Source organism: Denticeps clupeoides, chromosome 8 (genome assembly GCF_900700375.1).
Source record: "Denticeps clupeoides chromosome 8, fDenClu1.1, whole genome shotgun sequence".
In the NCBI taxonomy this organism is placed as follows: Eukaryota; Metazoa; Chordata; class Actinopteri; order Clupeiformes; family Denticipitidae; genus Denticeps; species Denticeps clupeoides.
In genome coordinates this window covers 604,648-631,158 of record NC_041714.1, presented here as the reverse complement: position 1 = coordinate 631,158, position 26,511 = coordinate 604,648, and the positions used below count along the sequence as shown (strand labels likewise).

General features: G+C 42.1%; 2 protein-coding genes and 1 pseudogene across 2 annotated transcripts in view; 2 read left to right on the top strand and 1 right to left on the bottom strand.

The window, feature by feature from the left end:
• Positions 1 to 19,094, top strand: part of lrpprc (leucine-rich pentatricopeptide repeat containing) — a 42,274-nt gene extending 23,180 nt beyond the window's left edge. The window contains exons 24-38 of the mRNA XM_028989391.1: positions 2,235 to 2,359; positions 3,713 to 3,819; positions 7,562 to 7,630; positions 7,713 to 7,803; positions 7,892 to 8,034; positions 10,012 to 10,141; positions 10,425 to 10,551; positions 12,144 to 12,232; positions 12,317 to 12,521; positions 14,612 to 14,745; positions 15,269 to 15,384; positions 16,699 to 16,773; positions 16,863 to 16,947; positions 17,828 to 17,970; positions 18,845 to 19,094. Coding sequence (XP_028845224.1) covers positions 2,235 to 2,359; positions 3,713 to 3,819; positions 7,562 to 7,630; positions 7,713 to 7,803; positions 7,892 to 8,034; positions 10,012 to 10,141; positions 10,425 to 10,551; positions 12,144 to 12,232; positions 12,317 to 12,521; positions 14,612 to 14,745; positions 15,269 to 15,384; positions 16,699 to 16,773; positions 16,863 to 16,947; positions 17,828 to 17,970; positions 18,845 to 18,916 — 1,711 coding nt within the window. The 3' untranslated portion in view covers positions 18,917 to 19,094. The remainder of the gene's footprint in view (positions 1 to 2,234; positions 2,360 to 3,712; positions 3,820 to 7,561; positions 7,631 to 7,712; positions 7,804 to 7,891; positions 8,035 to 10,011; positions 10,142 to 10,424; positions 10,552 to 12,143; positions 12,233 to 12,316; positions 12,522 to 14,611; positions 14,746 to 15,268; positions 15,385 to 16,698; positions 16,774 to 16,862; positions 16,948 to 17,827; positions 17,971 to 18,844) is intronic.
• Positions 19,095 to 19,216: 122 nt separating this feature from the next.
• abcg8 (ATP-binding cassette, sub-family G (WHITE), member 8) lies at positions 19,217 to 26,406 on the bottom strand. The gene is made up of 13 exons (XM_028989128.1): positions 26,287 to 26,406; positions 25,841 to 25,945; positions 25,544 to 25,691; positions 25,094 to 25,332; positions 24,663 to 24,795; positions 24,247 to 24,516; positions 23,737 to 23,893; positions 23,487 to 23,579; positions 23,189 to 23,388; positions 22,998 to 23,074; positions 22,322 to 22,589; positions 21,918 to 22,045; positions 19,217 to 19,697 (listed from the first exon to the last, which is right to left on the bottom strand). Exons 1-13 carry the CDS (start codon positions 26,404 to 26,406, stop codon positions 19,560 to 19,562), a joined length of 2,076 nt encoding a protein of 691 aa, XP_028844961.1. The 3' UTR covers positions 19,217 to 19,559.
• On the top strand, positions 20,725 to 20,833 carry LOC114796260 (uncharacterized; annotated as a pseudogene).
• Positions 26,407 to 26,511: the final 105 nt, after the last annotated feature.

Genomic DNA, 26,511 nt, shown 5'->3' with positions numbered 1-26,511 from the left:
GGGAGGGGTGGCGTGTTCCTCCAGGCTCAGAAGCCGGTTTTCAGAGTAGCAGCAACCAGTTGGAAGCAGACGGCCATTTTTCCTGTGTATGTTTTTTTTTTTTTTTTTGTCCTTTCCCATGTCTGCTCCATCTCTCAGTCTCCCAGCCGTCATCTTGCCGTGGCATTTTGAGGAGCGAGACAAAAACGCATGTCGGGGCTGTCTCGTCACTGCGTCAGTGGTAATGACTTAATGAACACTTCTCCCACAGATTAGAGCTGACAGCTCCACGTTGCGACGGCAGAAGCCATGCCCGCTTAAGCTAAAAACACTGCCGTCATTGTCACGGATATGTACACCCCCAGCACCCACTCTAATGTGCCTAACAAAGGCAAGTGGCAGCGACTTTTCTTTGCGGACAAGATGGGGGTGGGGGGTTTGGATGGAGAAGTGTATTAGAAAAGACATGCCGCAGAAAGAAAGGGACACTAAGAGTGAGGCAAACAGTTGAGCTGTCAGAGAGAGAATGTTTGTCTGAGGAGTAGTTCCAATTTCAGGCCTTTTCTGGCCTTCACCAGGCTTTAATAAAAAAATAATATTAATAATAAAATGAAGGGCTTTCATTTGTACTTAATTCTCTGTTGATGGGCTTGTGTCTGTTGGTCACTGATCACATTAAAATAAAATTCCAATGGTCATCGAACAATTTATTTGCTGAGCGCTCTGGATAAGGACAGGCCTAATTTTTACTTAGGCAGGATTCAACAATTAAAAATGGGATTAAAAAGGAGACAACATCCACAGCAGTGGTTCTCAAACCTTTTCTTTGCTTGGTGAGATTGCTTGAGCTAAAACATGTTGAAATGTGTGTTTAAATTCTGAATCTGCCCTGTTAGGTCATACTTCTCACATGAACGAGGAGTGTTAGTGAAATGATGGCACCAGAAAAATCCTATCTCATTCACACATTTTTGAATATCATACATAAAACATTTAGGCCTTATCACCCAGTGCATGTGACCAGTGCTTGTAAGATGCCACTCCCGAGTAGACAGCGAGGGAAGTGATAGCACATTGCCAGAAGAGGAATGAAAGAAATTAAGACACATGGTGCCAACCGCTTTCTTTTTCATCCTTCAGGTTGTTTAGGTGCATGCCGCCTCGACCGTCCTTCCCCTCTTTTGTTCCACCTCTCACCCTCTCTCTACTTAATTGGCTGGAAAGTGCTTGACATGCAGTGTTAGTGACATTAACGGGGGAAGTGTGTTGAAGCTAATCTGTATGACTGTGACAGCTAAATTGTACCTAGTGAAATTATGAAGCCTTCAACATGGTTAATTCCCCCGTTTTTTCGGGTGGAAAAGGGGGTGTAATTGCGATCCTGGTAGCTGTGATTGGTATTCAAAAGATCTTTGGAGGCATGGCTTTTGGTGGCTGTTTCAGTGGTAGTGGAGAGATACATAGAGGGTTGAACGATGCGCTCCACTGGCAAGATCCATTTTTTCCCCCACATTTTTCTTTGAAAATGCCCCTTATTGCCTCGTGGTGCTTGTCTGTAATCTCCTTTTCTCTCTCTGCCTCTCCCCTCGCTCTCAAGTGCAGTGTTCAATCATGAGGCGAGTGGTTGAATTGCCTCTTGACTCGTGCTTGAGGACTAATGTTGTCACTCTTCTTTTCAATTAAAACCATTGCCTGGGAGGCCAGTTTGTTTTCTAAGCTTAATCACCTGTTTGTCACTCTGACGCCGCCTTCCCCCCCAAATTCACTCTACTTCTCTCTCTTGTTTCATATCAGGGTCACTCCTTCAACAGGTTGTACTGTCATACGTTATAGAAACTATGCACTTCTTTTTATTTTGAAATGCTTCTCCTCTCTATATCATTTTTCCAGCCCACCTGCCCACCCCGCCACCTTTGACTTAACTTTGCTTTGACCTCTGTGTGATTTGGCATGGTAATTATCCAGTCACCCAACTGCCGCTGCCGTAGTCACAATATAGGAATTGGAGTGGCGCTTTTCTCCTCTATCAGTGCCTCTGGCAGGGACAGCGGTTCTTTGTTCAGAGGAAGGAGGGGGGGTGCTGGAGTAGAGGGAGCATTTTAATTCTGTTGCCATATTCTGCCAAATGGCCCAGCTGGGGGTGTGTGCTTGTGTGTGTGCAGGTGGGAGGATTAGGTGATTGAGAGCATGTGTAAACCACTCTGCTGAGTTATACTGGTCATAGTATTTTTTTATGTGTATGTGTGTGTTTGCAGCGGAAACTACTCTGGCGCGCTGGAAGCTGCAATGGAATGCCACCAGCAGTATAACCAGCTCCCACGGATCCATGACATCATCTGTGGCCTGGTGGAAAAGGGGGAGATGGAGACACTGCAGAAGGGTGCGGGTTCTCAAACACTGAACGTGCACACACACACTCATACAAACATGCAAATATACCTTCTTAAATTAACTAATGCCATACACACACACACACAGACAAACAAAAATGTATTTACACACATAAAAAAAAATTGGTTAGCATTTTATTTGTAATGGTTAAATTTAGACTAATATATGTATAACATTTTATATTTAGACTAGGGTTTTTAACAGCCACAGCTCTTCAGCAGGGTTATCAACGAGGGTAAAGTCTTTTGTTGCTGTGTGTGTTGGAGTGTTTTTGGGTGAGGACCTTCGGCAGGTCTAGCACCACTCTACTCCTCTCTACACCATTTGAGGACCCCTCTCACCCCAACATTTTCAGAACCGGGGATCAAGCCTATACCCACACAAAAACAGCTTTTTTTTTTTTTTTGGCTGCCTGTTCCCACCAACCTGTCCAGCTCACCGGAGGGACAAACAATTGTCCTTACTTGCTCCATTAGTTGGGTCTGTGTACACCCCAAGTGTTTCCATGTGTCCAAATATGATTTCTGACTGAATGGCCCCCACAGAGCATCGCTTGCATTACCTACTATCTATTAAACATTAGAATATTTTATGAACAGAATTATAATATGGGCATATTATTAAAATGCCAAACATGATGTTTGCTCTCCATTACACCTGTGATTGGAAAGTTGAAGTTGGGAACAAGAAAATGTCTAAGGTGACAGAAAGCATTTCTCTTGCAGTGATGTTGGGTTGCTGTTGAGAATTTAGCTCAGCGGGGAATATGCATAGTGAACAGTGACTGTGGCATGTCTATAAAATTGAGTGTGTTGAAGAAATGATCAAGATAACCAGAGCAGCATATGAGTTCCCCAATTTACCATGAGATCAAGAGTTTTGAAATTCCATTTGCCACAATAGGAAAGTCCTCAGCATCTGTGACAGACTTGTGATCAAAAACTAGACCAGGTTTACAATATAAAACCCTTTATTTATTTATGCTTCTGATTGGCTGTGTTTTTACAATGTATCACACAGGTATTTTAATGACTTGCTACATAATTAACTACTTAGTAAACTCCGGTCACAATAACAATGTCATGTCTGGATCTGTTTCAACAAGACAAAAACATCATGTGTAATATTTCTTAATTTGTTTGAATCAATGCATTTTTGTTTCTATCATTGCCGTATAACACACGTGATGGGTTAAATGCAGAGGACACATTGCTCTGCTGTGTATTGCAATGACAATCACTTTCACACACACTAATATGCAAAAGTGTAGCCCTCCACAGATGAGTAATCTGAACAACTGAGATGGAATGTTTTTTCTATCTGCACTGTCCTTCCTCTGCAGCAATGGACTTCATTAGTCAGGAGCGAGGGGAAATGACAATGCTGTATGACCTCTTCTTCGCCTTTATGCAGACCAGACGCTACAAGGAAGCCCGAAAAATTATTGAGGTGGGACCAGCACCATTGTTAAACTTAATTACAGTGTTGTCAGAACTTCAGATACTTCAGAATAGGTCCAAATCTCAGCCATGTTATTTTCACTACAGTTAATTGTGCGTTTTGAGAAAATGAAATCTGATTGTTTTAACAAGTCATCCGGTTGCCACCTGATTTCACATAATGTTCAGTGTAGAAATTAACAATGCTTCCATTTCAACTTGAAATCAACACATTTAAAACTGTCTGTTTAGCAGGACATTGTACATTGTACTGTACATTGTATTTGTAAGTAATTTCAAAATAATATTTATTTTCTCTATCCTAAACTCCCAGAGAGATTTCAACATTATTGTATTTAGCATTATATTAGTCTACAATAAATACTACATCTCTCCTGAGACAACTACCTAAACTACCTACCTACTTTTACAGTGTTGTTCTTTTTCTGATGTTGCCACATCTGCTTTCAGTCAGCTGTGTTTTAGATCTTTTTCCTATTTAAATTTGAACTAAAGCACTACTTGTATCGGTAGATTGAATCACATTGTCTGTAAGAACTTTCTTTCTTCAAAGTTGTGCTTGTGTTATTGCACTTTTATTTATTTATTTTTATTTTTATTGACTGCTTCTCAGATGTCGACTCCTCATCCCCATCATCAGGGGAACAGAGTTTTGTGTGCAGCCAATTAGTTCTGAGTTCCTTGTTTAAGGGCATCTCCCATGCGTCTCCTCACTTGTTAGAGGCCTGTTCTGTTGTTCATATCCCGGGGGTGTGTTCCCCTAGAACAGACATCTCAGACAAAAGCATTAAGATGTTAAATTAGCCAACCATTCTAAGATGGACTTGTTTATAACCTCACTGTGTGTCTGTTCTTCACTGCTCTGTGTGTGTGTGTGTGTGTGTGTGTGTGTGTGTCTTTTAAGTTAAGATCTTTGACTTACTGATTCTGAATTTAGTTGTGTGTTCTTGGTTAGGTCTGAAAGGTAAGGGCAAGGCTCACAAACCCTGGTCCTGTAGGCCACCAGCCCTGCACAGCTTGTTTTTTTTTTTTTTTTTTTCACCACACTTAATTCAACTCAAGATCTGGGTGGTAATATTGAGCAAGGCTGGATCAATGTGTTAATGGGGGTAAACTGTGGAGGAATTCGTCCAGGACCAGGGCTAGTATATATTGTATATACTTAATGTTGCTGTCCTCACAATAAGACAGAGAAAATCTGCATGTCAGTCATCTTGGTCATTGGGGGTTTTATTTCTGTATTGGTCAGTGGCTCGCTGTTCTCATCTTGTTGTGTTGATATGAAATTCAGAACTAGAAAGCCCGGCTGTAAAGGCGCTTATGCCTGTCAGGATAAGATGACGTTCCTAATGGTGGATTTGGGGCAATATCCCTGTCTTTTGTGACTCTTTACCAGATCCGCTATCATGTCCTCCATACCTCCAGATTTTTTTTCCCCTGACATGTTGGGTCTAAGATGGGATTTCATCCCTCTTAAATGCTGACATGCTATTATTGTCCTACGCATTGTGATTGGTACACAAAAGCTGTGGATCAAGAGGTTGGTGTGAGTATCAAATTTGTTCATGATTCCAAAGCCTACCCGGCACCGATGCTCCGGCATTAAAATCTCTTACTGGTGTGGCAGTCATGTCCCAGTTAAATTCAGTTGTTGGCCATCTGTACAAATGCAGACTGTTTTAAGTCTTGCATGTAATGTTGAGTGCTTTTCACTATTTAGAGATATTCGATGTGTTTGTCATTTGTGATTTTACTTTCATTGTGTTCATGTTTTTTTTTTTTTTTTTGTCTCTCAATACGCTCCAATTGCACAAGCCATTTTTGTGCTTTTCAGGGTCCTTGCCCTCAAAACTCTCAATAGCACCTCTAAATGACAGCCAGTGGAATTAATAATAACAAAAAAGGGGTTGGGGATGATTGAGGGAGCAGTTCTGGATTAATAGCTCACTCATTTAACCGACCTGGGAGTGTCCTCATCGTGTTTGACTCTTGGGTCAAAAGCGTCTCCCTTCCCTCTCAGTATCGTCGCTCGACCCAGTGCCCCCCCCACAGACCTGCCCCCGAAAACACCACATGCTAATTAAAAACACTGATATCCCAAGCAGGCACCCTCCACCGCTGCCCGCAAGGCCGGCAGTAAGTGTGCGAGTGGAATGCTCAGTTGGCCACAATTTGCAGAGTATTAATGGTGGGTAATTAAGTGAAATGCATGTAAGCGGTTCCATCGTAATTATTACTGTTAGCCAGGATGGGCTGAAGGTGTGTGTGTAAAGGGTAACTTCACTACAAACTTTCTGATTGCAGTAGTTTAGAGTTGCTGTTTGCATGGCATGCAATATGTTGATTGCATCAGCTTGCTGATAACAACAACAACATTTATTTCTTATATAGCCCATAATCACATACATTGCATGTCCATTAGAATGCTACTGGTCTATTTGAAGAGCCCTGAGACTTTAGCCTATACTGTGCTGGCTGTCGTTCATTCTAAGTCATATCACTTTTAATTACTTTTGACCCTTGTTGGACAGCATTTATTCAGAGTGTGTTCTTAATTAACCTTTTCTTCTGAGCAAGAAGGACCAGCTCATTCTAGTTCATTTCTAGGGGCTTGGATGAGTAATGCTTTCAAGGTCCTGGTTTAACCTGTATATAACGGTTTAACTATGTAGTGATGAGGATAGCAGTTTTTTTTTATTAGTTCTTTTTTATAACGTCCTTTTACCTTCAGAACCATAATCAGCTCCTCTTCTCCATTCACTTCATTCATTATTCAGCAAAATTTCATTAGTGCCACAACTTGGACCAACACCAAAGCTTGTCTGGGGCTATCCAAAGCTTCAAGAGATGAACCCCAAGGAGATAACTGCATTAGTTCACATATCAAGAATACAAATTGCATCTTGGAGCAATGAGTGTTTTATAAGTCCTGTAGCTGCCTTCAACGAATTTTTGCATGTGGAAAAACAAGGCCTGCTTGCTCTTTCTTTCTGTGTGTGTGTGAGTGTCCATTCTGAGGATGGGGTCTATAAGCTATCAAGTAGGAAGCTGTAGATTGTCTTAATCTGACCTAGTTGTCCTTTTCAGGATTGGGCCATGCTGCAAGTGAAAGTATGTGTGGTCTCATCAGTTTGGATTTAGGCCTGGGAAGACTTAGCCTTCTGGGACTTATGTCTGTAGTCAGGATGGGTGGAGTATTTTAGGAAGAGGTGGAAGGGAATGAGGAGGGAGTGGGAGATGTACCAATTGAACAGTCTTATTTTTATTTATTTATTTTTAAAGAAGATTATGCGTGATTGAGACCGGGACAATTTTTAATTTGTCCTGAGGCTGATTGCATAAGAATATAATGCCCCCACCGGCTTTTTATAGCCATTGCGATATTCTCCCTGGAAAAAATAGAGCTTGCTTTAGAATTGGCTTGAATCCTGGCCATTGACAGATTAACAGAAGAGTTTAAGATGAGACTCAGTCTGACCATGAAATCCTTCACTCATTACCCTTTTTGAACTTTGCACACACCATGTGATGCATCAGACCATGTGATGCATCAGTTTTCAGTTCAGAGTATGTTAAACATAGGCCTGTAACCGATAAAACCACATTTTGGAGTGTATTCAAAAACCTCACAGGCATGCAGTGCTGACATGAAAGACTGTTTATTGTCCTCTAGGAGTAATGGATTGCATGTACAGTCCTTACCTTTTTTTTTTTTTTTTTTTATATCTTAGACCCCTGGTTTGAGGGCAAGGCCTGGGCGACTACAGTGGTTTGCAGAGAAATGCATTGCAAACAACCAGGTAAAGTACATAAACACAAAAAAAGACAGTGCTCAAATTATGTTTTGTGTGAGAGTGTACATCTACTAATGCTGATGCTCAGATGGAGGCTCTGGAGAACATGGTGGACGTCACTGAGAAGCTGTTTGAATGCGACCGTGATGAGATGTACCACTACCTCTTGCGCCTCTGCCGTAAGTCCCTCTGACTGCTGCTGCGTATGCTTCAAGCCATTCTGTTTGTGTTTGATGTATGAGAAACACATTTGGTTCTTTGCCCCAGAGGAGAGTAATGACTGGCGAAAGGCGGAGGCCGTGTGGACGAAGATGCAGGAGGAGAATGTGATCCCCAGGGAGAAGACCCTGCGACTGCTTGCCAACATTCTCAAGAGCAGTGGACAAGTGGTGCCCTTTGATGTGCCAGAGGTAAGACTGATCCACACCAGGCTCTCTGTGGTCACTGTCCCCTCATTGGTCCAGTCACATCTGCCACCGCAGTTGGACTGGTAGAATTATTCAGGGTAGTCAGTCACCTATTTTCCTGCAATCACTTAACACCAATCATTCATGCAATAGCTGCACTTCTTTCTGACCTGTGATCACCTGACAAAAGCACCAACGAATAGCAGACATTAGTCTGGTCTGATAAATGATACCACCTTTTTATTATACCATATTATGGATGTTGATGCGGGATGTAAACAATGTAAACATGCGCTTAGCGATGGCGATGAGAGGCTGTCTGTGTCTAATTCGGACCACTTGCCCAATTGGTTCTGCACAAATATCATCATTGTTACAGCTCATAATGCAAGTGGGCACAACTTTTTTTGTATTCCAGGTCCCCCCCAATGTTTGTTTATTTGATACGTTTTTATGCTTATTTCAAATGTGAAGCACTTTTAGTTTACAAATGGAAGAATCTGTAATATTGTGAAATAGTTTTGATATACCCCAAATACCCAAGCACTTTGTTGATCAGTTATTAAATGTGATTTTTCATATTGCATTTGTTCTTTTTTCACTTCCACTCCATAATCAGTGGTGGTAGTAGACTAGTGGTAACACACTCGCCTATGAACCAGAAGACCCAGGTTCAAATCTCGCTTACTACCATTGTGTCCCTGAGCAAGACACTTAACCCTAAGTTGCACCAGGGGGACTGTCCCTGTAACTACTGATTTGTAAGTCGCTCTGGATAAGGGCGTCTGATAAATGCCGTAAATGTAATCACGCGTTTTTTAGGTGAATAGATGGAATTCAGACTAATTAAAATGAAAAAATTAAATTTAGGAAAAAAAATAACAAAATTTCATAGGGTCCTAGGGAAGCCATTGGAAAGCTTTTATTTCTTATGTGCTAAATGTTGCCATACTGGAGATTTGACAGGGTTTTCCCTTGCTATTAAATTCTCTCACACACATTACCCATGAGCCCTTGCAGCGCAGCTGTTATAATGTTCATGCAGTCTTGTTGTATATTTCACCTGCTCCTTCCAGGCTGAGTGGAGTTGGGGTAGCTTGTTTTCACCCTGGGGCTAAATCAAAGTAGAAGTGAAGGAGGATGCCTCCAGGCTGGAACCCTTTTTATCTGATGGTGCCCCTCATGGCCTTTTGCTCACACATGAGCACCCATCCCCACAATGGACTAAATTTGCTCTCATCAGCTGACACTTAACCTCACCCCCCTGTGTTTTTAACCAGTCCCTGCTCCCTAAACATTAAACATAACTTTACATCGGTTCTGAGGGATACTAAAAGATAAGGGTGTAATGGAAACTTTATTTAGACTTCATGTATGCTAGTAGTATAAGACATTTCTACTGTTCGTGCACCATATAACATGCCGAGAGTACAACTTTTGAAAATGTTTTATGAATAAATGTAGTTTGTGAGTATGGTTGTGTTCTTTGCATATGAAAACAAATAGATTTGATGAGCAGTGTCACAAGGCCTTTTCCCTACACATAATTATTCTTTACCATATGTTGCTTTGTTCACCTACTGTTACTGAAGTGTTACAGCACATTTTCATTTGCGGCCTTTTTCAGACTTCCTTATTCTGAGTGATGTGCAACCAGTAGTTACAGGGATAGTCCTCCTGGAGACACTTAGGGTTAAGTGTCTCCACTTGGTGGTCTTCTGCTCATGGACACAATGGTAGTCATCTGTGACTTGGTGGTCTTCTGGTTCATAGGCGAGTGTGTTACCCACTAGGCTGCTACCACATTTTGTTTAATCATGCAGTATAGCCTGTGTTCCTCATTACATTTAATATTTGCATTTTCACTGTTCTCTGCATAACTGTATGTACCACTATGACCCCCATACATATTCAGTATGAATGTCCCGTTGTAACCCTATTAAACTGTGTGTGCGTGTGTGTGCGCACGCGTTTGTGTAGGCATGGTATGAAGAGGACAAACCCAAGTCAGCAGAGTTTTTGCTAAAAGAGAAAAGTTTGGTTCCAAATGAAACTCCTACTGACTACCAACTTCGCCTGGTCACCCTCTGCAAGCGTGGAAAGGGCAAAGGTATACTGCCTAAGTGAAATCTGGGATTTTTTTTTTTTTATTATACAGTAAATACCCAAGTATAAATAAATAATTTTTTAAAAACCTATGTTTAAAATTTATGTTTAATTTGAAGTATATTCATTGAACTGGGTAAAATACTCTCAGATTTCTGTTTAGTTTAATAATGAATTTTAGGATGTTTTACAATGCTTTCAGAAATGGTGATGTTAATGACTCATAAAATGGTTTGTGTGTGCTAATTTTTGAAAAAAAAATCTTGTTGCTGCGGTGTAACTTCCAGAGGCCTTTAACCTGCTGAAGGATGCAGATAAGAAGGGTGTAGTTCTGGGGCCAGCTCCATATGATGGGGTTATTCGATCACTGCTGGCTGCCGGAAGTCTGGAGGATGCCATGGCTGTCCGTGAAATGTGGGTACAGTCCTGGTTCAATTAGTATTTATCTTGGTCCATTAGTTAGTATTTCAGTCCATAGTTGGGTCAGTCCAATAGTTTTAGTCTCCATAAAATCATGCATATCTGTAGCTGCCTTAGTATACACTAGACATTATATTCGATAAGCATATCCAAGGATATTATAGTAAGGAGTTTAGTATGTTGGTAGTAGGTGCGAAGTGAGGTGGTGGTTTTGATCTGGTTTCAAGGTGAGCGTGTTACCCACTAGTCTACTACCACCTTAGTAAAATGTGATTAGGGTTTGTATCAGTGCTGTACATGTTAGTTTCCAGCACAACAGTTATAAGCACAGACCTGCTACAGAATTCATGATTGATTTGTTTGTGATTATTTTTTCACACACTGAAACCACAATTAGCTGTTGAGTTGATTGATATTATGAGTATGTTGAAATGGATAATGTGTCATACAAATACATTTACATTTACATCATTTATCAGACGCCCTTATCCAGAGCGACTTACAATCATTAGTTACAGGGACAGTCCCCCCTGGAGCAATTTAGGGTTAAGTGTCTTGCTCAGGGACACAATGGTAGTAAGCGGGATTTGAACCCGGGTCTTCTGGTTCATAGGCGAGTGTGTTACCCACTAGGCTACTTTACCATCATTTACCAATAGTCACCATCAGCCAAACCATATGTCAATTTATGGCTTAAAATAGTGAATTTATGCTTACCTCAGATAATCTCTGTTATAAAAGCAACTGTCTGTTGCATTTGTATAGAAAGTTCTCAGTTAAGAAAACAAGAAGCATCAGAGTGCTCTTCAGTACACCGGGGAGATACATTTTATCTCCTGCAGACAAGTGATCATCCCGTCATCCTGTAAGGGCCGCCTCATCCCATGTTCATCCAACCCCCTCTCCTTTCCTTTTTCTCTAAATCAGCTTCTGTTGCCACCACTGACCTTGGCAGAGGTGGCTTGGCGAATTTAATCAAGCAGGAAATTGACAAACGTATGCTGTGTGTGTGTGTTTGGGACTTTGAGAGGCCTTTGGGCAGATGTGGCTCCAGCAGCGTACAACTGAGCAGTGGGTCCCAGGCAGATTAAGTGGGGATTGGGTTAAGAGGCTGAAAAGAGGAGAGGAGGATGAGAGGAGGAGAGCAACACAGACAGACTCCAGCATCATTCTCCAGAGAGAGGGAGATGTGGGACGTGTGGGATTTTCTAACTCTGACCCTGGTAGCTGCAGCAATCTGACGAATGGACTGCTGGCGGCTTGTCGCCATACCGATAAGGAGCAGCAGCTGATGCTCAATTGGGCAACCAGATTAATCCGTCCGGAGCTCATAATAAAAGAGGAGAGAGTTTGATTGAGGTTTTAGTGGCAGACGAATGGGAGGAGGGAGAACAAGAAAAGGGTGAAACCTGGCACATAGGAGAGAGATTTCTGGATCTTTATTCCACTGCAGCTGTTTACATATAAATAAACACACACACTACCGCTTGCTTTTTTTTTTTTTTTTCCCCCCACGTGTTCCCAGAAGTGATATAAATCTGTTTCTGCCTGTCATTGAATAGTGATTGTTGCCTTTTCTTTCTCAGTGCCATTTCTCATATCCCAGGATTCAAACTGAGTGACATGGCCAGCAGTCTTCTCATTATCACACAAGTCAAGCGAAATGAGGTCAAAGGTCAGTGGCATGACATTAGTTCAAAGTTCTGACATGAGTTCTGACTGTATTAATAGCAGGTCTCTCCTCTGGGCTACTTCCTAGATGCCATGGCCCATCTGAAGACTATGCTCCAGCTAGACCAAGTTCCAAGTCAGCTTGCCATCACCCGATTGGTCCAGGGCCTCGGTAGCCATGGAGATGTCCATGGTATTGAGGAAGTGGAGGGTTTGGTGAAGGCCCTGGGCACCTCCCTAAACCTGAGCCGTATGGTGTTCCTCAACAACACAGTGCTTGCACACATAAAGAAGTGAGCTTACACACTCAGACCTGGTTTTAAATTCTGCTTGGCCATAGTTCTGGCCTCAATTAAGGAATCTGTGAGGGGAATAATAAAAAGAGGATTGTCAATCAAGTGTTTCCCATGTCCAGCAGCTCTAAAAAATTTTTGAAAGGTTATGGTCAAAACGGCAATCAGTGTCAACCAAGCTTATTCAAGCTTTTTTTTTTCTAATTTGCAGTTCAAATAAATGTGAAGAAAGGCATGCTGTGTGAGTACAGCATTTTTAAAACCATGTCTGAACATTGTTCTGCACAGATAAATAAGTCATGTCATTTAGGGGGGGTTTTGTAGAATGTTCCCCTCCCTTCACGCTCCTTCATACTTTTGTTTTTACAGTTGTATCGTAAGCCTGCATAAATATTAAAGTTCAGAATCTCTTGCCATGGAGGTGACTGGCCGACGTGAATAATTTATGGGGCCCACTGGCTAATGCGCTGCCTCTTTTTTCCAGAAGCTTCCGTCTCGCCTCTTAGTCAGTCACCTTGGCTCAGCCGCGCAACGGCGAGCGTGTCACTGCTGCTTAGGCCAGCCCGGGGGTCAGAGTTCACGCTGACAACCCGGTGCGAATGCCACACTAGACCAGCCCAGTGAACCGTGAGGAGCTTTTCATATCCACTATCCACTGTTAGTGCAGGGACGCCAGGAACGACTTGACACGCCATGCCTCGGTGCCGTTCCACTGACTGCAGGGAATATTAATGTGACCAAATAAAGTTTGTGCGCGTGTGTGTGTGTGTGTGAGAGGGTGAAAGGAAATGGGAGACTTGGTTTTTTTCCTATAGTTTCCTATGTTTCCCTCATTGAATATTTTCTCAAAGCAGCCATCTCATTTCTGTCAGTGTCACAGGGCTCCTGTGAGTGGGTTAGAACAACCTGCTGGGTTCTCCAATGTTTTTACATCTGTGAAAAAAATTGATCAGTTATGAAAATGCAGTGAATGAACAGAAGAGAAATCCGAATTAAATCAATATTTGGTGTGACCACCCTTTGCCTTCAAAACAGCATTAGTTCTTCTAGGTACACTTGCACACAGTTTTTGAAGGAAGTCAGATAGTAGGTTGCTCCAAATATCTTGGAGACCTATCAGATCTTGTTTGCCTGTAGGCTTCCTCAAATCCTTCAATTTCTTCATGTAATCCCAGACAGACTTGTTTAGAGATCTGGGTTCACTTTCAGGACTCCTTGTTCTTCTATATTCTATGTTTGGACTCATTGTCCTGCAGAAGAGTAAATGTGGGGTCTACCTGATTGGATTGCCTGATGGATAAGTATATTCCTGTATGCAAATCCCAAACCGCCAAAGTACCACTGAGGTGCCAGTGAGCAAAGCACCATCCCATGTCACCTAAGGGTGATGTAGGGTTAAATGCTGAGGACTCTTTTTAGTTGTGTTACAGTGTGCTGTGCTGCAGTCTTCACTTCACTCATTATTGTAGAGCACCTTCTGCCTTTTTCCTTCACTCCAGTTCCTGCATCTACGAGCCTCAATATTCCCTTTTTACTTGTGCTTCTTCTAAAGAGCATGAACAGCACATCTTGCTATCCCAGTATGCTTTGAACTCTTTCTCTGGGAGAGTATGACTGTTAGCCTCCCCCACAGTGGTTTCTCTTTCACTAAATAACAGTCTTTCAATGTACAGTAAATGTGAAATTGATGATAATTAGAACCTGTTTGGTGTAAATGATTGAGCATTCATCAGAATGTAATCCTACTTAATCTCTGTACCTATAAAACAATGTGTCCCAACCTTGGTTTTGAAGAAACATCTGCTATTAAAATTAGTTTCAACCTACATGGCTTTACAAACTGCCACACTCCTAGTTAAGGACCAGGATTGGGAAACACTTTAATAAAAGATGATTCTGCACTGGGCAAATTTTGCATTTTGTAAATTGGTAAAAATAATTTTGTTGTTTTGAATGCATTATTTATTTACTATTCACATTTATCATTTTCATTCTGGAACAGCTGAAGTTTTTTGAAGTCAAGCAAACATAAATGGTTAAAGAGGGGAAAAATCAAAGATGAATAATGGTGCAATTTCTCTCTGTCTCAGTGGAGATGTGGACCGTGCTGTGGAGAGTCTGGAGACATTATACACTCAAGGCGGGGACACTGCTCACACCTCGAGTGTGGCCTTCGTGTTCAGAAAGGTGATTGAAGAGAACAATGATGCTGCACTAGACAAATGTAAGTGTTTCTACACCGGATAGGCTGTAAACATCTGTCAGACATGCTGTTTAAATTTCATGCTCAAATGCATGTTCTCAGTTGCTAACTGCCATGCCAATGTGTGACCACACATATTCAATTTAAAATGATCTGGAACAGATCAGCCTTTCAGAAGGGTTCTGAGCATGTGCTCGTTTTTGAGTATCTGGCATTTCTGGATCCAGTAGTACATAACCATCATTTTTTTTTTTTTTTTTTTTATAAAAACATTTTAGCACTTTAATAAAAGAAATTAACAAAACAAAAATAATAGATCATTTATTAAAATATGAACTAATTTAATGTTGTGACTATGAACTAGTCTTAGTAAAAATGTGAACTGATTAATTTTCATATTTATGAACTGAACCATTTATTTTTCGGTATGAGCTTTAAATGTTAAACTGACATCCAGGTGTTTACTATATGTTCACCACATGGATGTGCTATATAAATAAATTTGCCCTAATTTGGTAAATGAAGCAACTCTGTGTTTTCACAGTGAGTGCAATGGCGGAGAGACTGGCCAATCACTTTGCTCTGTATCGTCCTGCTACTGACCTCTTCATGCAGTACCTAGAAGCTGGACGTGTTGAGGAAGCCAAGTTCATGTTACAGGTGAGCACAAAAGCATCCAGCACCTCACACTGCACACCCAGCAGTAGATGCTTAAATACATCCTTGAAGGGGCTGGAGGAGTCAGAGATGTTCATAATTTCATAATTAACCCATTGATCATACTATCTTTTGGTTATAAAAAGAAGCTGAACTAGACAGAAGTTGGCGCTAGACTTGAATGCTCACTTGTTTGCCACTACCTCTGTGTTACACTGAACAAAATTGTAAGACAAGTATTTACATTTTCCGCTGGTGGATTGTAACCAGGTTTTAAGTAGAGGTTCAAAATGCAAAAATAGAGAGCAGGAAATTATAAAGAAACTGCATTTAAATTCAAGCAACCTGATCAAAAGTTTAATTTCTTAGTCTTTAAAAGGCAGAACATGTGCAAAAACCTGTACAAGGATGGAAAGGTGCCTAGGGAGCAGTGTGTTTGGACTGTACTTTGATCACGATATCTTTGTTGCTGAAGGAGATCTCCATTTGCACCAAACTGTCACCATCCCACCAGGCTTACCTTGTACCCTTTCACATTTATGGAATTTATTAGATATCCTTATCCAGAGCAACATACTCAGGGTTAAGTGTGTTGCTCAGGGACACAATGGTATTAAGTGGGATTTGAACCAGTGACTGTGGGTTTTTTGGTTTATAGGTGAGTGTCACTACGACCCACTAGGCTACTACAAGCCCACATTGATGTTTTTTTTTTTTATATTATATTGTTTTCACAGACCCCATTATTTAAGACAAATATGAGAGTTGAAATATGAGATTTAACACCATTGGAGTGGGTATTGCGTGGGAGGGGCCAGTGTATCCTCCCTTCTGATTGGTCTGGCAGTCAGGACTGTTGTGTGTTCTCCCTTTTGCTCACTTAGGCATTATTGCACACTTGGCATGTGGTGCTGCATCCCACGTCTCAATTCCTGTTGTAGATATTTGGTTATTGGAGGCAGGGAGGGATTGAGACAGCATTCTGTGGAAGCTCCAGCCCTTTTCACAGCGTTAAGTGTGGATAATTATACTTTAAAGAGAACAGGTGCTGTACATTTTAATTTTGCTAAAGAAATAAGTAGTTATCTGTCTGACACCCCATTAACTGCACAATTAACCCGCCGCAGCGGAGCAGCCCGCACAGGGCTGCTCTATTTAATGGCAGATCAGTAGAGTTCCAAAAACACTTTAAGCCTGGAGACACACACACACACGCACACTTGTGGCCCACAGGTGTGTAAATGTGTAGTAAACACACAGGCGGTGGCAGTAGAACTGTGATCATTGGATGTGTGCATATTCATTGTCTCGTTGCAGCGCTGTGCGGCGATTGCAGAGCAGAGAGAGATCTTGCTGTCGTACATGACCAAAGCAGCGCAGGAACCAGGACAGGTACTCAACACTGAAACATGATGCAACACTGCAACAAGTATGTTGCCAGGATCTGCTTATCCCCATTTCCGAATTTTGTGTTTATGCAGGTAAACAAAATCAAGACCATGAAGGAGTTGGTGCCAGACTTCGTTGACAAAGAGACACTCTACAGTTATCTGATGAAATGTTATGGTGAGACCATCATTCCTTAACAAGATCAGTGTGCACCATAATGGTGTCTTTATTAGATGTACCCAGTTGTTTTGCTTGTGTGTGTTTCTTTAGTCCAGTGGTCTCCAAAAACCAGGCTGAACAGAAAAAAATTATTGAATTTTAGTTTAGTCTTTTTGCTTTAATTTAGTAGTGAAAAATGACTGCATCCGTCTTAAAAATTAAGCATTTAAAGTTCCTCTATAAAACTAGTTAGAAACAATGAGCATGAAGTCTGTCATGCAAAAGGTTTCTGAATTTGCTATAAAGGCACTAGAGGTTCAAACAACGGCAGAAAAATAAAATTGCATCTTAATGCCCAGATATTGACTTAACACACCAGTTAGAAAATCACAGTTAATTAAATTATTTTTTTGTCAGTGTGAATGTGAAATCAGTCCTAAAAGTCCTAAAATGGTTTCAATGTAATTGTAATTCATTTTAGTGAGTGGTTGCTGTTGATTTTCTCTCCTGAGGTAATGCTCCCACTTATCTTTGCTCACTGGCCTGTGGATAAGCAGTTATTAGCAGTTTGTTTAAAAATGCAGAGGGCAGCGTCCAGCACCTGTATCTCCAAGGCTTTGCCCAGACACAGAACACATGTTCTCTTATAAGCAGTGCATCAGCAGCATGACATGAATAAGTACTTAACGTAGCCTAACAATTACACATAGCCATGACTATTTCAGTAGAGTGGATAGTCCAGGCTGTGGCTGCTGGGAGAAAGTGGAAATGTGAACATGGCCTTTAGATTTTTATTTATTTATTTTTTCATTCTGTTCTGAAGGCAGAAAATCTTTTTCTTTCATTTGTATTTGCACTAAAAGTCTTTGTGTGTTCACCATTGGTGTGTGTTTGACAGGTCTGGATAAAGACCTTGCCTCTGCGAAGGCCCTGCATGATCAGGTCCAGCAGGAAGGCATGCAGCCAGATGAGCTGTTCCTGAAGAGGCTGGCTGTGCTGTACAGGGATGCAGGAGAAGCTGCGCCATTCCAGGAACCCCCGGTAAGCTGTTACAGACATATTACCCATTTCTGCATGCTTGTCTCTTCTGTAGAAATGTGAGTGCACACTGTGCAGTGTTCAGTTGCTGTGTGTGTGGAATCTCCAGCTCAGTTTTTGTTTATTTGGCATCTCTAGTGTCGCATGTGGCCCTGTCGTCATGTTTCTTAACCCTGACTACGCTGCCGGTTTCCTCTTGTTGTCACCCCAGGTGACACATGCGTCCCTGCCCCATTCCAATGCTCCAGAAAATCTGGACTCTTGTAATTCATTAGGCGTCAGCATGTAAGCTGTGCAGGCCTCCGTTCCCCACCATGACACCCCCACTCTTGCCCTCTCTCCCCACTTCCTTCCAGCTCGCGTTCCACTTGTCCTCTTGTTTGATGGTGCCAGAGTACAGCATTTCCTCCTGAGAGAGGTGATAAGAAGAGATTGGCACATGGCCCCCTTCCGTCTGACACAGCTACCGCTATTTATTGACTTTAATTACACCGTTAATAGGGGAATATACAATGCTGGGCAACAGTAATCTTCTGACAGCACTCACCTTTCAAAAATTATATAAATAACAATAAAACAGGCACCGCTTTTCTTAGCTAAAAGCGTGTTTAATTAACAAGACTTCAGTGACGGGACTGAAGTGTAAATCTGTTTTGTGAACTAATCTGGTTTCAGAGATGAAAGGCTGCCCCTATGATTCACTGTGTGTGCTGCGGTTTTTGGATGTGTGGATATATGGTATTAGTTAGTCTCACAGGGGTGTGTCTCGTCACTCGAATCAACAAACACACAGCAACTGCATTATCTGGCACCTTAAATGAGAGTCCAGCTCTGCGCCCAGAAAGTCATTTCCCATTTTCCTGTCTCCCGCTTACAGGAGTCATTTAAGTTCTATGCTGAGAAGCTGCGGGAAAAGACCAAAGCCCAGACAGCGTCTGCAGATGACTGAACCCCGGTTGTTCCTCTTGTGGAGTTTGTTTTATGGTGTGTGCCCAGATCATGTGGATTTCTGGCAATGTTGTCTTGCCCAGTTTGTTTGTTTATTTTTAAGTTGATTTTTGTTCATGCTGCCAATAAATGATGTACAGAAGTATTTATGCTAATAAACACAAGCAATTTCATCTGTGCTCTGTGTATGTGTGTGTTTGCATGCAAAACATCATCTCTGCCGTGCATTTGGCCATACTTAAAAATATCTCTAGGATTTGTCAATTAGATATTGTCCAGTGAATACTTAAATTGTGCCATTTCTTTAATCCCAAAAGTACATGTAATCTACATGCTCAGTTATCTGCATTTTGCACCAGTACAAAACTTGCATAAGCCTTCATTTCTCTGTACGGACACTTTCAGTGTGACTTACTGTGAGTCAGAGGCCATTCGCCAGACATTTTATTGAGAGGGACGTAATAATCTTAAGATATACAAAAAGATTATGCTCACTATAAAAATGGAACAGGCGAAATCTGATGATGGTTATCTGCCAGAATAATACGCCATTCATTTGCCAAAAATAAGATCAGCAGGCTGAAGGGGAGAAATGCGGTACGTTGCTGCCATCCAGTGGCAGGAGGTGGAATTGAGGGCTGTGTTCACCAGTCCTGACTGGACTTCTGCTTGATGAATTTCAGTGACAAGTAGTAGAGAAGCATGAAGAACAAACACACAGCCACAAGCACCAGGTAGCAGGCGAACAGGGGGTACTGGTTCATGTTCATTGCCTCCACCACCTGGGAAAAAATAAGCACATAAATGTTCCTATTCCAAATGAAGCACATGTTAGCATTTTAAAACTGATTTACTGCAGTTTGCCTTTAACTGATTTTTAAATATGACACAAAACAAATAGCTGTAATTAAGCAAATTCACAATAAAAATAATTGTTTTGTATCAACAATTTGTTTACTTGTAAGCAGGCAATGTATTAATTTAACATACAGTGCTCAGCATAAAAAGTACTAATTTAATCAGTAGCTCAATGATCAAAAGAACAATTTCCAGAAATTTCACACGGCTGGGTTTTATTGAACAATTGTTTAACTCCATAACATGAAACTGAAAGTTATGAAGGTTAATAATATAACTATATAAATATATGATCACTTCTTCAGTCTTACTAAAATAGGTTGAAGCAACCAAAAACTACTACATCTAGTATTTTGTATGACCACCATGATTTTCAAGGACAGCCCCAAGTCTTCTGGGCATGGAATGAACAAGAATAACCTCCCCAGAATTCCCCACAGGTGCTTGATTGGGTTCAGATCAAGAGACATACTTGGCCATTCAATCACCTTCACCCCGTTCTTCGTGACAGTAGCTTTAGATGTGTGTTTTGGATCATTATCATTGTCATGTTGGAAAAGTGCACAACGACAAAGTACACAGAGTGATGGAAGCATATTCTTTTTCAGTATAGAGCAGTACATTGTTGAGTTCATGATACCATCAATGAAATGCAGCTCCCCAACATCAGCAGCACTTATGCAACCCCACATGAGGACACCGCCACCACCATGTTTCACTGTAGGCACCATACATTTCTCTTGAAATCCTCACCTTTATGACGCCATACAGTTTTGAAACCATTTGTTCCAAAAACAGTGATCTTTGTCTCATCACTCCAAAGTATAGAGACCCAGTAGTCTTCATCTCTTTCAACATGGGCCCTACGCATGCTTTTTTGTGCAGGGGCTTTAGGAGAGGTTTCCTTCATGGACGATATCCATGGATGCCATTCCTCTGCAGTGTGTGCCTGTTACTTCTCAGCCTTTTGCTAAGATCAAGTGTAGTATCTGTTCTTATCAGTTTAATATCTGATATGTCCCCCAGTGGGGGAACTACATTAGGGGCAGTGATAGCCTAGATGTTAAGGAAGCAGCCCCGTAATCAGAAGGTTGCCAGTGTGCATCCCAGTTTGCCAAGGTGCCACTGATGTGCCACTGAGTGTCTTAAGTGTAGCTTTTCCCCTAAGACCATAATTGGGGTGTACTAATTTTTGCTACAAAAATAACTTTTTTGTGTGTGCAAATGAACAAATGCAATCAATGGCCCATTTGTGGATTGTCGAATTTGTGGCAATATTTTGTAGTATAGTATCTTATAGGAAATGCTGATTCTGAAAGGAAACTAAAGTTTTTTGATACATGTAGTGGAATGTACTAATTTATGCTGAGCACTGTAATTATGATATATTGCATAAGTAAGGCTGATGAAGCCGACTGAAAAGTGCCCCGACAACTCAATCCAGAATCAATGCAAATGACGAGAAGAAGATCCATGACATATCAATCACAAGGTAAAACTAGTGACTGCAACTCAGAAATCTATTTATTTAGAACACTCCCCATATTTAAGATCTCTTCTAGATTGACCATAGACTCACTATAAATGTGAACCCTCATTAAAGCCCAGATGAGGTTTTGGCTTGGGACCATTCTCATCACAGTATGGTTCTGGGATGTTGATTGGCCAGGACACATCGGTTTTATGGGTGGTAGTTTCCTAGTGGATAACACACTTGCCTATGAACCAGAAGACCCAGGTTCGAATCCCATTATTACCATTGTGTCCCTGAGCAAGACACTTAACCCTAAGTTGCTCCAGGGGGGGACTGTCCCTGTAACTACTGATTGTAAGTCGCTCTGGATAAGGGCATCTGACAAATGCTGTAAATGTAAATGTAAAATGCCAATTAATATACAACCTTATCCAGTGCACCTTACATTCCAGGCACAGTCCCCATGGAGACACCCAGGGTTAAGTTTCTTGCTCAGGGACACAATGGTAGTAAGTGGGGTTTGAATCTAGAGTTGTGCTCTACACAGACCAGGTGTTGCTGCTGGGTTGTATTTTTTTAATAAAGTGGTTGGCAGATGAATGTGCCACTGTGAGTCTTGTGTAACACTAATACTTGTGTAACTAATACTGACTAATACTGTGCCACTTACTCTAATGCCATCGATGTTGAATGTGAAGTTGCCGATTGTGAAGGGGTACTCAAGGCCCTCAAACTGGACCTGCAGCATGCCCTCAAAACCCCAGCGCATGAAGGAGACATGGGAGAACCAGGATGCCACTGCAGGACAGGAGGAGTTTGTAAGGGTTTAATCTCTAATAAATTGAGAGCTTAGAAAAATGGCTGGAGGTTTTACTTTGTAAAAACGTCAAGTGTTTCTATGCTTGTGACTCACAGGCAAGAATTACGATTTTAAATCAATGACCACAGCAGACATAATGGCGGAAGGTATTGGACAAGAGTGGTTTTTATGCAGCTGTACTTTTTCTTGGCCACACAGTGTGAGTTGAGGCAGTAATTGCATGTTCAGATAAACCGAGAACAGGTCCAACTTACCCAGCCACATATTCTTCAGGCTGATCACAAAGCCCCCGGTGAGATAGTTGACTGTGAACAGGGAGTTGCCCATGAAGGACGAGGTCTGCAGCGTTGGCAGTGCTGCAGCAACAAACAGAGCCATAGAGCGGCTGCAGTACACCATCAGCCAGACAAGCAGGAAGTTGAGGAAGAAGCGGTCGGGTGCCTCGTTCATGCCTGCCAGCCAGTAGATGGGCACACCGTACACCAGGGTGAAAGCACAGTGCTCTGGAAGTTCTCCCAGGACCTGAGCAAAAACACATATAATGTGGTTTCTGTTCACATTTTGCTTATTGTGCTTGTGGTTATTTTGCAAAAATAATTATATGTTTGTGTGTTTGTGTGTGTGTAAGAGAGAGAGTAAAAGAGTGTTCAGGTGCTTTTTGAGTTGATATTCATCGAGCTCTGCTGCCCCCTACTGGTCTTTTTTATTTCACTGTTTATTGGTTAAAGGTCCTTTAGACGATTTATAGACGTCAGAGACACACATTTTACCTCTGTGTAGCATATTACTGTTGTTCACAAAGCAAAATTATATTTTTCTGTTTGAAGCATTCATTTAAAATTGTTCCCTTTTGATTCGGAATTAAATGTTGTTTGTTACGTTTTTGTACCACATATATGCTTTTTACATATACTGCTTTTTGCAATATACCTTAGCAAAGAAGTATGAAGTGACAGAGTACATGCCATCCTCCAGTTCATGGTAAAGCATGGCCCTCTCTGAATGACCTGAGGGTGAGTAGCAGTACACCTTATTTTTAATCTTCATGATCTGCATAATAATGTACCCGTAATGACTGTTAATGAAGGAGTTCAAAATAGTTTCTTAAATGCACTGCTCACATTTCGCTATGACATCCAGCACCACAGCAAAGGGGGTCAGGGCTCCTATCATGTAGAGCAAGGCAACTGTGTCCTGGATGGAGAGTCTGTCCTCTCCGGCACCATAGTACAGAAATCCAATCAGCAGGGACATCAGAAGCGCCTCCAGACCATGCACCACCAGGGTGACCAGGTCACGGAAATCATTGTACACATGTCGCCTGGCATTGCAGACACAGACTTGTCAAAACATACATTTATACATTATTGCAGTCACCATTGGTGTGAGCTCATGCGGTTCTTATTCTGTGTTGCCTACCTGATTAAAATATAAAACTGATGCAGGCGTCCTGGGAGATGGTCCTTCTGTCTGGACACTTTGACAACCTCTTCACCCGACTTTGAGAAGGATCTTGAGCACAGACAACATGAAGTGGAAATTAATCTAAACACTTAACGGTCTTTAACAGCTTAAATCAGGCTGATTAAACTCTCAAAAGATTTTTGTTTCAGTAATGTGCTTGTTTATAGTTGGCATGAGTTCTGATCTGTGAGGACATGGTCCTTACTTTTGTCGGCAGGTCAGTGCTGGAAGCTCGCTTGACATCCACATGAAGTCCTCAGTGCCTCTCACCTTCTCCTCAAACTGAGCCGCCAGAGCTTGCGCTCTCTCCAGGCACTCGGCTTCCTTCTGTGGGCTGCGCCGGTCAATGCTGATCAGGTCAACTTCAGGAAACAGGAATCAGAGCTGAGCTGTCGGCCAAGTAAATCAACACCACCAGCAGAGACATGACTTCGAAATTTACATGAAATACATGACCAGCTTCAGTTATGCTTTTGGATTTATTTGAGAAAACGTTGAGAGAAAATTAAAGAAGTCATTGGGCAACTTTGAATTCAGCTTTAAATTGATCAGTTTTTGGAAGCAAACCCCAAGAATGCACCAACGTCTTCTCCACATATTGTAAGATTCAGAATTGCATAATAGCTGTAAATAACTAAAATAACTGTATGTGTTTACATGTTTTAAAAGGGCACTACATATAAAAGCAGCAGCCACCAGTTATCTACTGAGTCACCATAGAAATCCGAAGGGTTGCAGTAGCGGGGGCAGGGGTGCCCAAGGGCAGTGAAATAGGGCACCATCTCTCTAGCTGGACCACAGTAGACTGCAGATCCGGATGACAGCAGGACCACCAGGTCAAAGATCTGGAAGATATCAGAGCGAGGCTGATGGACTGACAGCAGGACCAGGCGGTTGCCCTGGGCTAGTCGGGATAGCGTGATGACCAGGTTGTGGGCTGTGAAGCTGTCCAAACCAGAGGTCGGTTCATCCAGAATAAGAATTCCTGGATACAAAATAATAATAAATTCTGATTGTTTATGCTTGATGGTGTTGTTTTCAATCTTCTGTTTTGTGATTCTGTCTCCCCGTAAAACCCCATTACCCTGATTTACCCGGAGTTTGGTGAACTATTGGTCTATTCTACCTCACCTGGATTCCACAGTAGCTGCACAGCGATGCTCACCCTCCTCCTCTCACCTCCCGACACCCCTCGCACGTATTCGTTCCCCACCCGAGTGTGGGCACACTGCCTCAGACGCAGCTCAGCAATCACATCATCAACCTGCGGGGATGTGGACCTGCTCAGTCCCTTGACAGGCCTGGACCGAGACTAGCTCAAAACAGGGTGCACACTATATCTATTTTATCATAGAGAATGGTAATGAATGGAGCTGTGGTTTGCAGACTAAATGTTTAAAGTGTTAAAGGATGCTGGCAATATAAGTTAATATCCTGTAACATTCTGCTTTTAGCACTACTTTTAGCAATGGTAGTTGGATCATGTTGGTTTTTACTAATCAGACCCACAGGAGCCATAAATGTGCAAATGTCCAGTAATGTAGGGTTTGTGCAGAACTCACCCTCTGGTCCCTCTGTGCCTGGGAGAAGTGTGTTGGCAGCCGTAACTTAGCAACGAATGCCAGCGTCTCTCTCACAGTCAGGTGAGGTAGCAGCCGGTCGTCTTGGCGCACGTGAGCAATGCTTTTGCGCACAAGCGTTGGCGTGCTGGGCTTGCCATTGATCAGGACTTGTCCAGATGTCATGGTGCCTCCTTCATCTCGACATGTTATGATGTCCAGCAGGGATGTCTTCCCACAGCCTGGAGAAAAGCGGACCAGCTCATTGCCATTTTAAAGATCGTTGCCTAGTGGTCAGCAAGTTCAGAAAGAAGGACAGCAAGTAGAATGATTCAGCCAGTGTGGCTCCAGGGTGAGTTACACTAATTACTGAATTATTTAATAAACACGCATTGAATAATGAATCACATGGTTTAGGCCACTAGTTCTGATCCTTGCTAGGACGGAACTCACCAGAACTGCCAATAACAGCCAGCATCTGGCCACTGTGCACACGCAGGTTCAGGTTTCTGATCGCCGTCTGCCTGCCACTCTGCATTTCCCAGGGCATCTTAAACTCAGACAGTTTCTCATACCAGGGGATCTGAGCGGCTGTGTCCACCTGATATGCAATGTATTACTGCATTGACTGCAAGTCAAAGTTCTCACTCTGCATTAAATCATTTCAAATACAGGATTTTAAAGATCAGAAACATTTAAAATAGGCAAGAATATAAAGGAAGAGGCAGAAGCCATCAGTAACCATCATACCTCATAGTGCAAATTTACAACCTCCAGTTTATTCTGGCCTCCGCTGTAGGTGAAATAGAGACTGCTGTCCTCCTCGGGGGAGCTGAAGAGCCTGGTGTCTCGTCTCTGCAAGACACCAACAGTATGTGAGGAGGGTTAACTCCAGCATTTACGTGTGCTACTTCACTATTTCCAGCCACGTATCACCATTTACATGAATTGAACTGATTAGTAGCTTATGAAACAGATCAAGACTTTAAACTGACTTGATGCCAACAGATAAGACTGTGCAGCTCAGGGTCCATTTAGACACAGCTGTCACACACAGACATTATGCAAGTTGAGATAAATTATGACCTGGCTCAGACAGTCTGCTCATTTACATGTAAGGTACTGGCGAACATAGTTTTCTTTCCATGCATCTGTCTGCCATGGGCTGGATTACGTTTTTTTCTTCTGCTGTTTACTTGCCCTTTGGTGACCTTGCTGAGCAGAAGCTTGCTGAGCAGGTGAGAACTCACATTTTTCAGGGGGTCAGGGAGCACCATGCTTCCTCTTCCCAAACCATCTGCGCTCTCCTCTGCCATGTTGGTCAGCTGGCTCCTGACAAAGGGTCTGTGGCCCCTGAGATTGAACCTGAATCTGCAGCTCTGCAACCTTTCCTCAAATGATGGCTACAGCTAGTGAGTCCC

What these genes read in the sequence shown, in the direction of transcription:
- abcg8 (XM_028989128.1), bottom strand. Translation starts at nt 26,406, where the DNA reads ATGGCAGAGGAGAGCGCAGATGGTTTGGGAAGAGGAAGCATGGTGCTC. An exon ending in GCAAGGTCACCAAAGGGCAA is followed by an intron (nt 25,946 to 26,286) that starts GTAAACAGCAGA and finishes GGTGTCTTGCAG; the next exon opens with AGACGAGACACCAGGCTCTT. An exon ending in CCTGAAGAATATGTGGCTGG is followed by an intron (nt 22,046 to 22,321) that starts GTAAGTTGGACC and finishes CCTGTCCTGCAG; the next exon opens with TGGCATCCTGGTTCTCCCAT.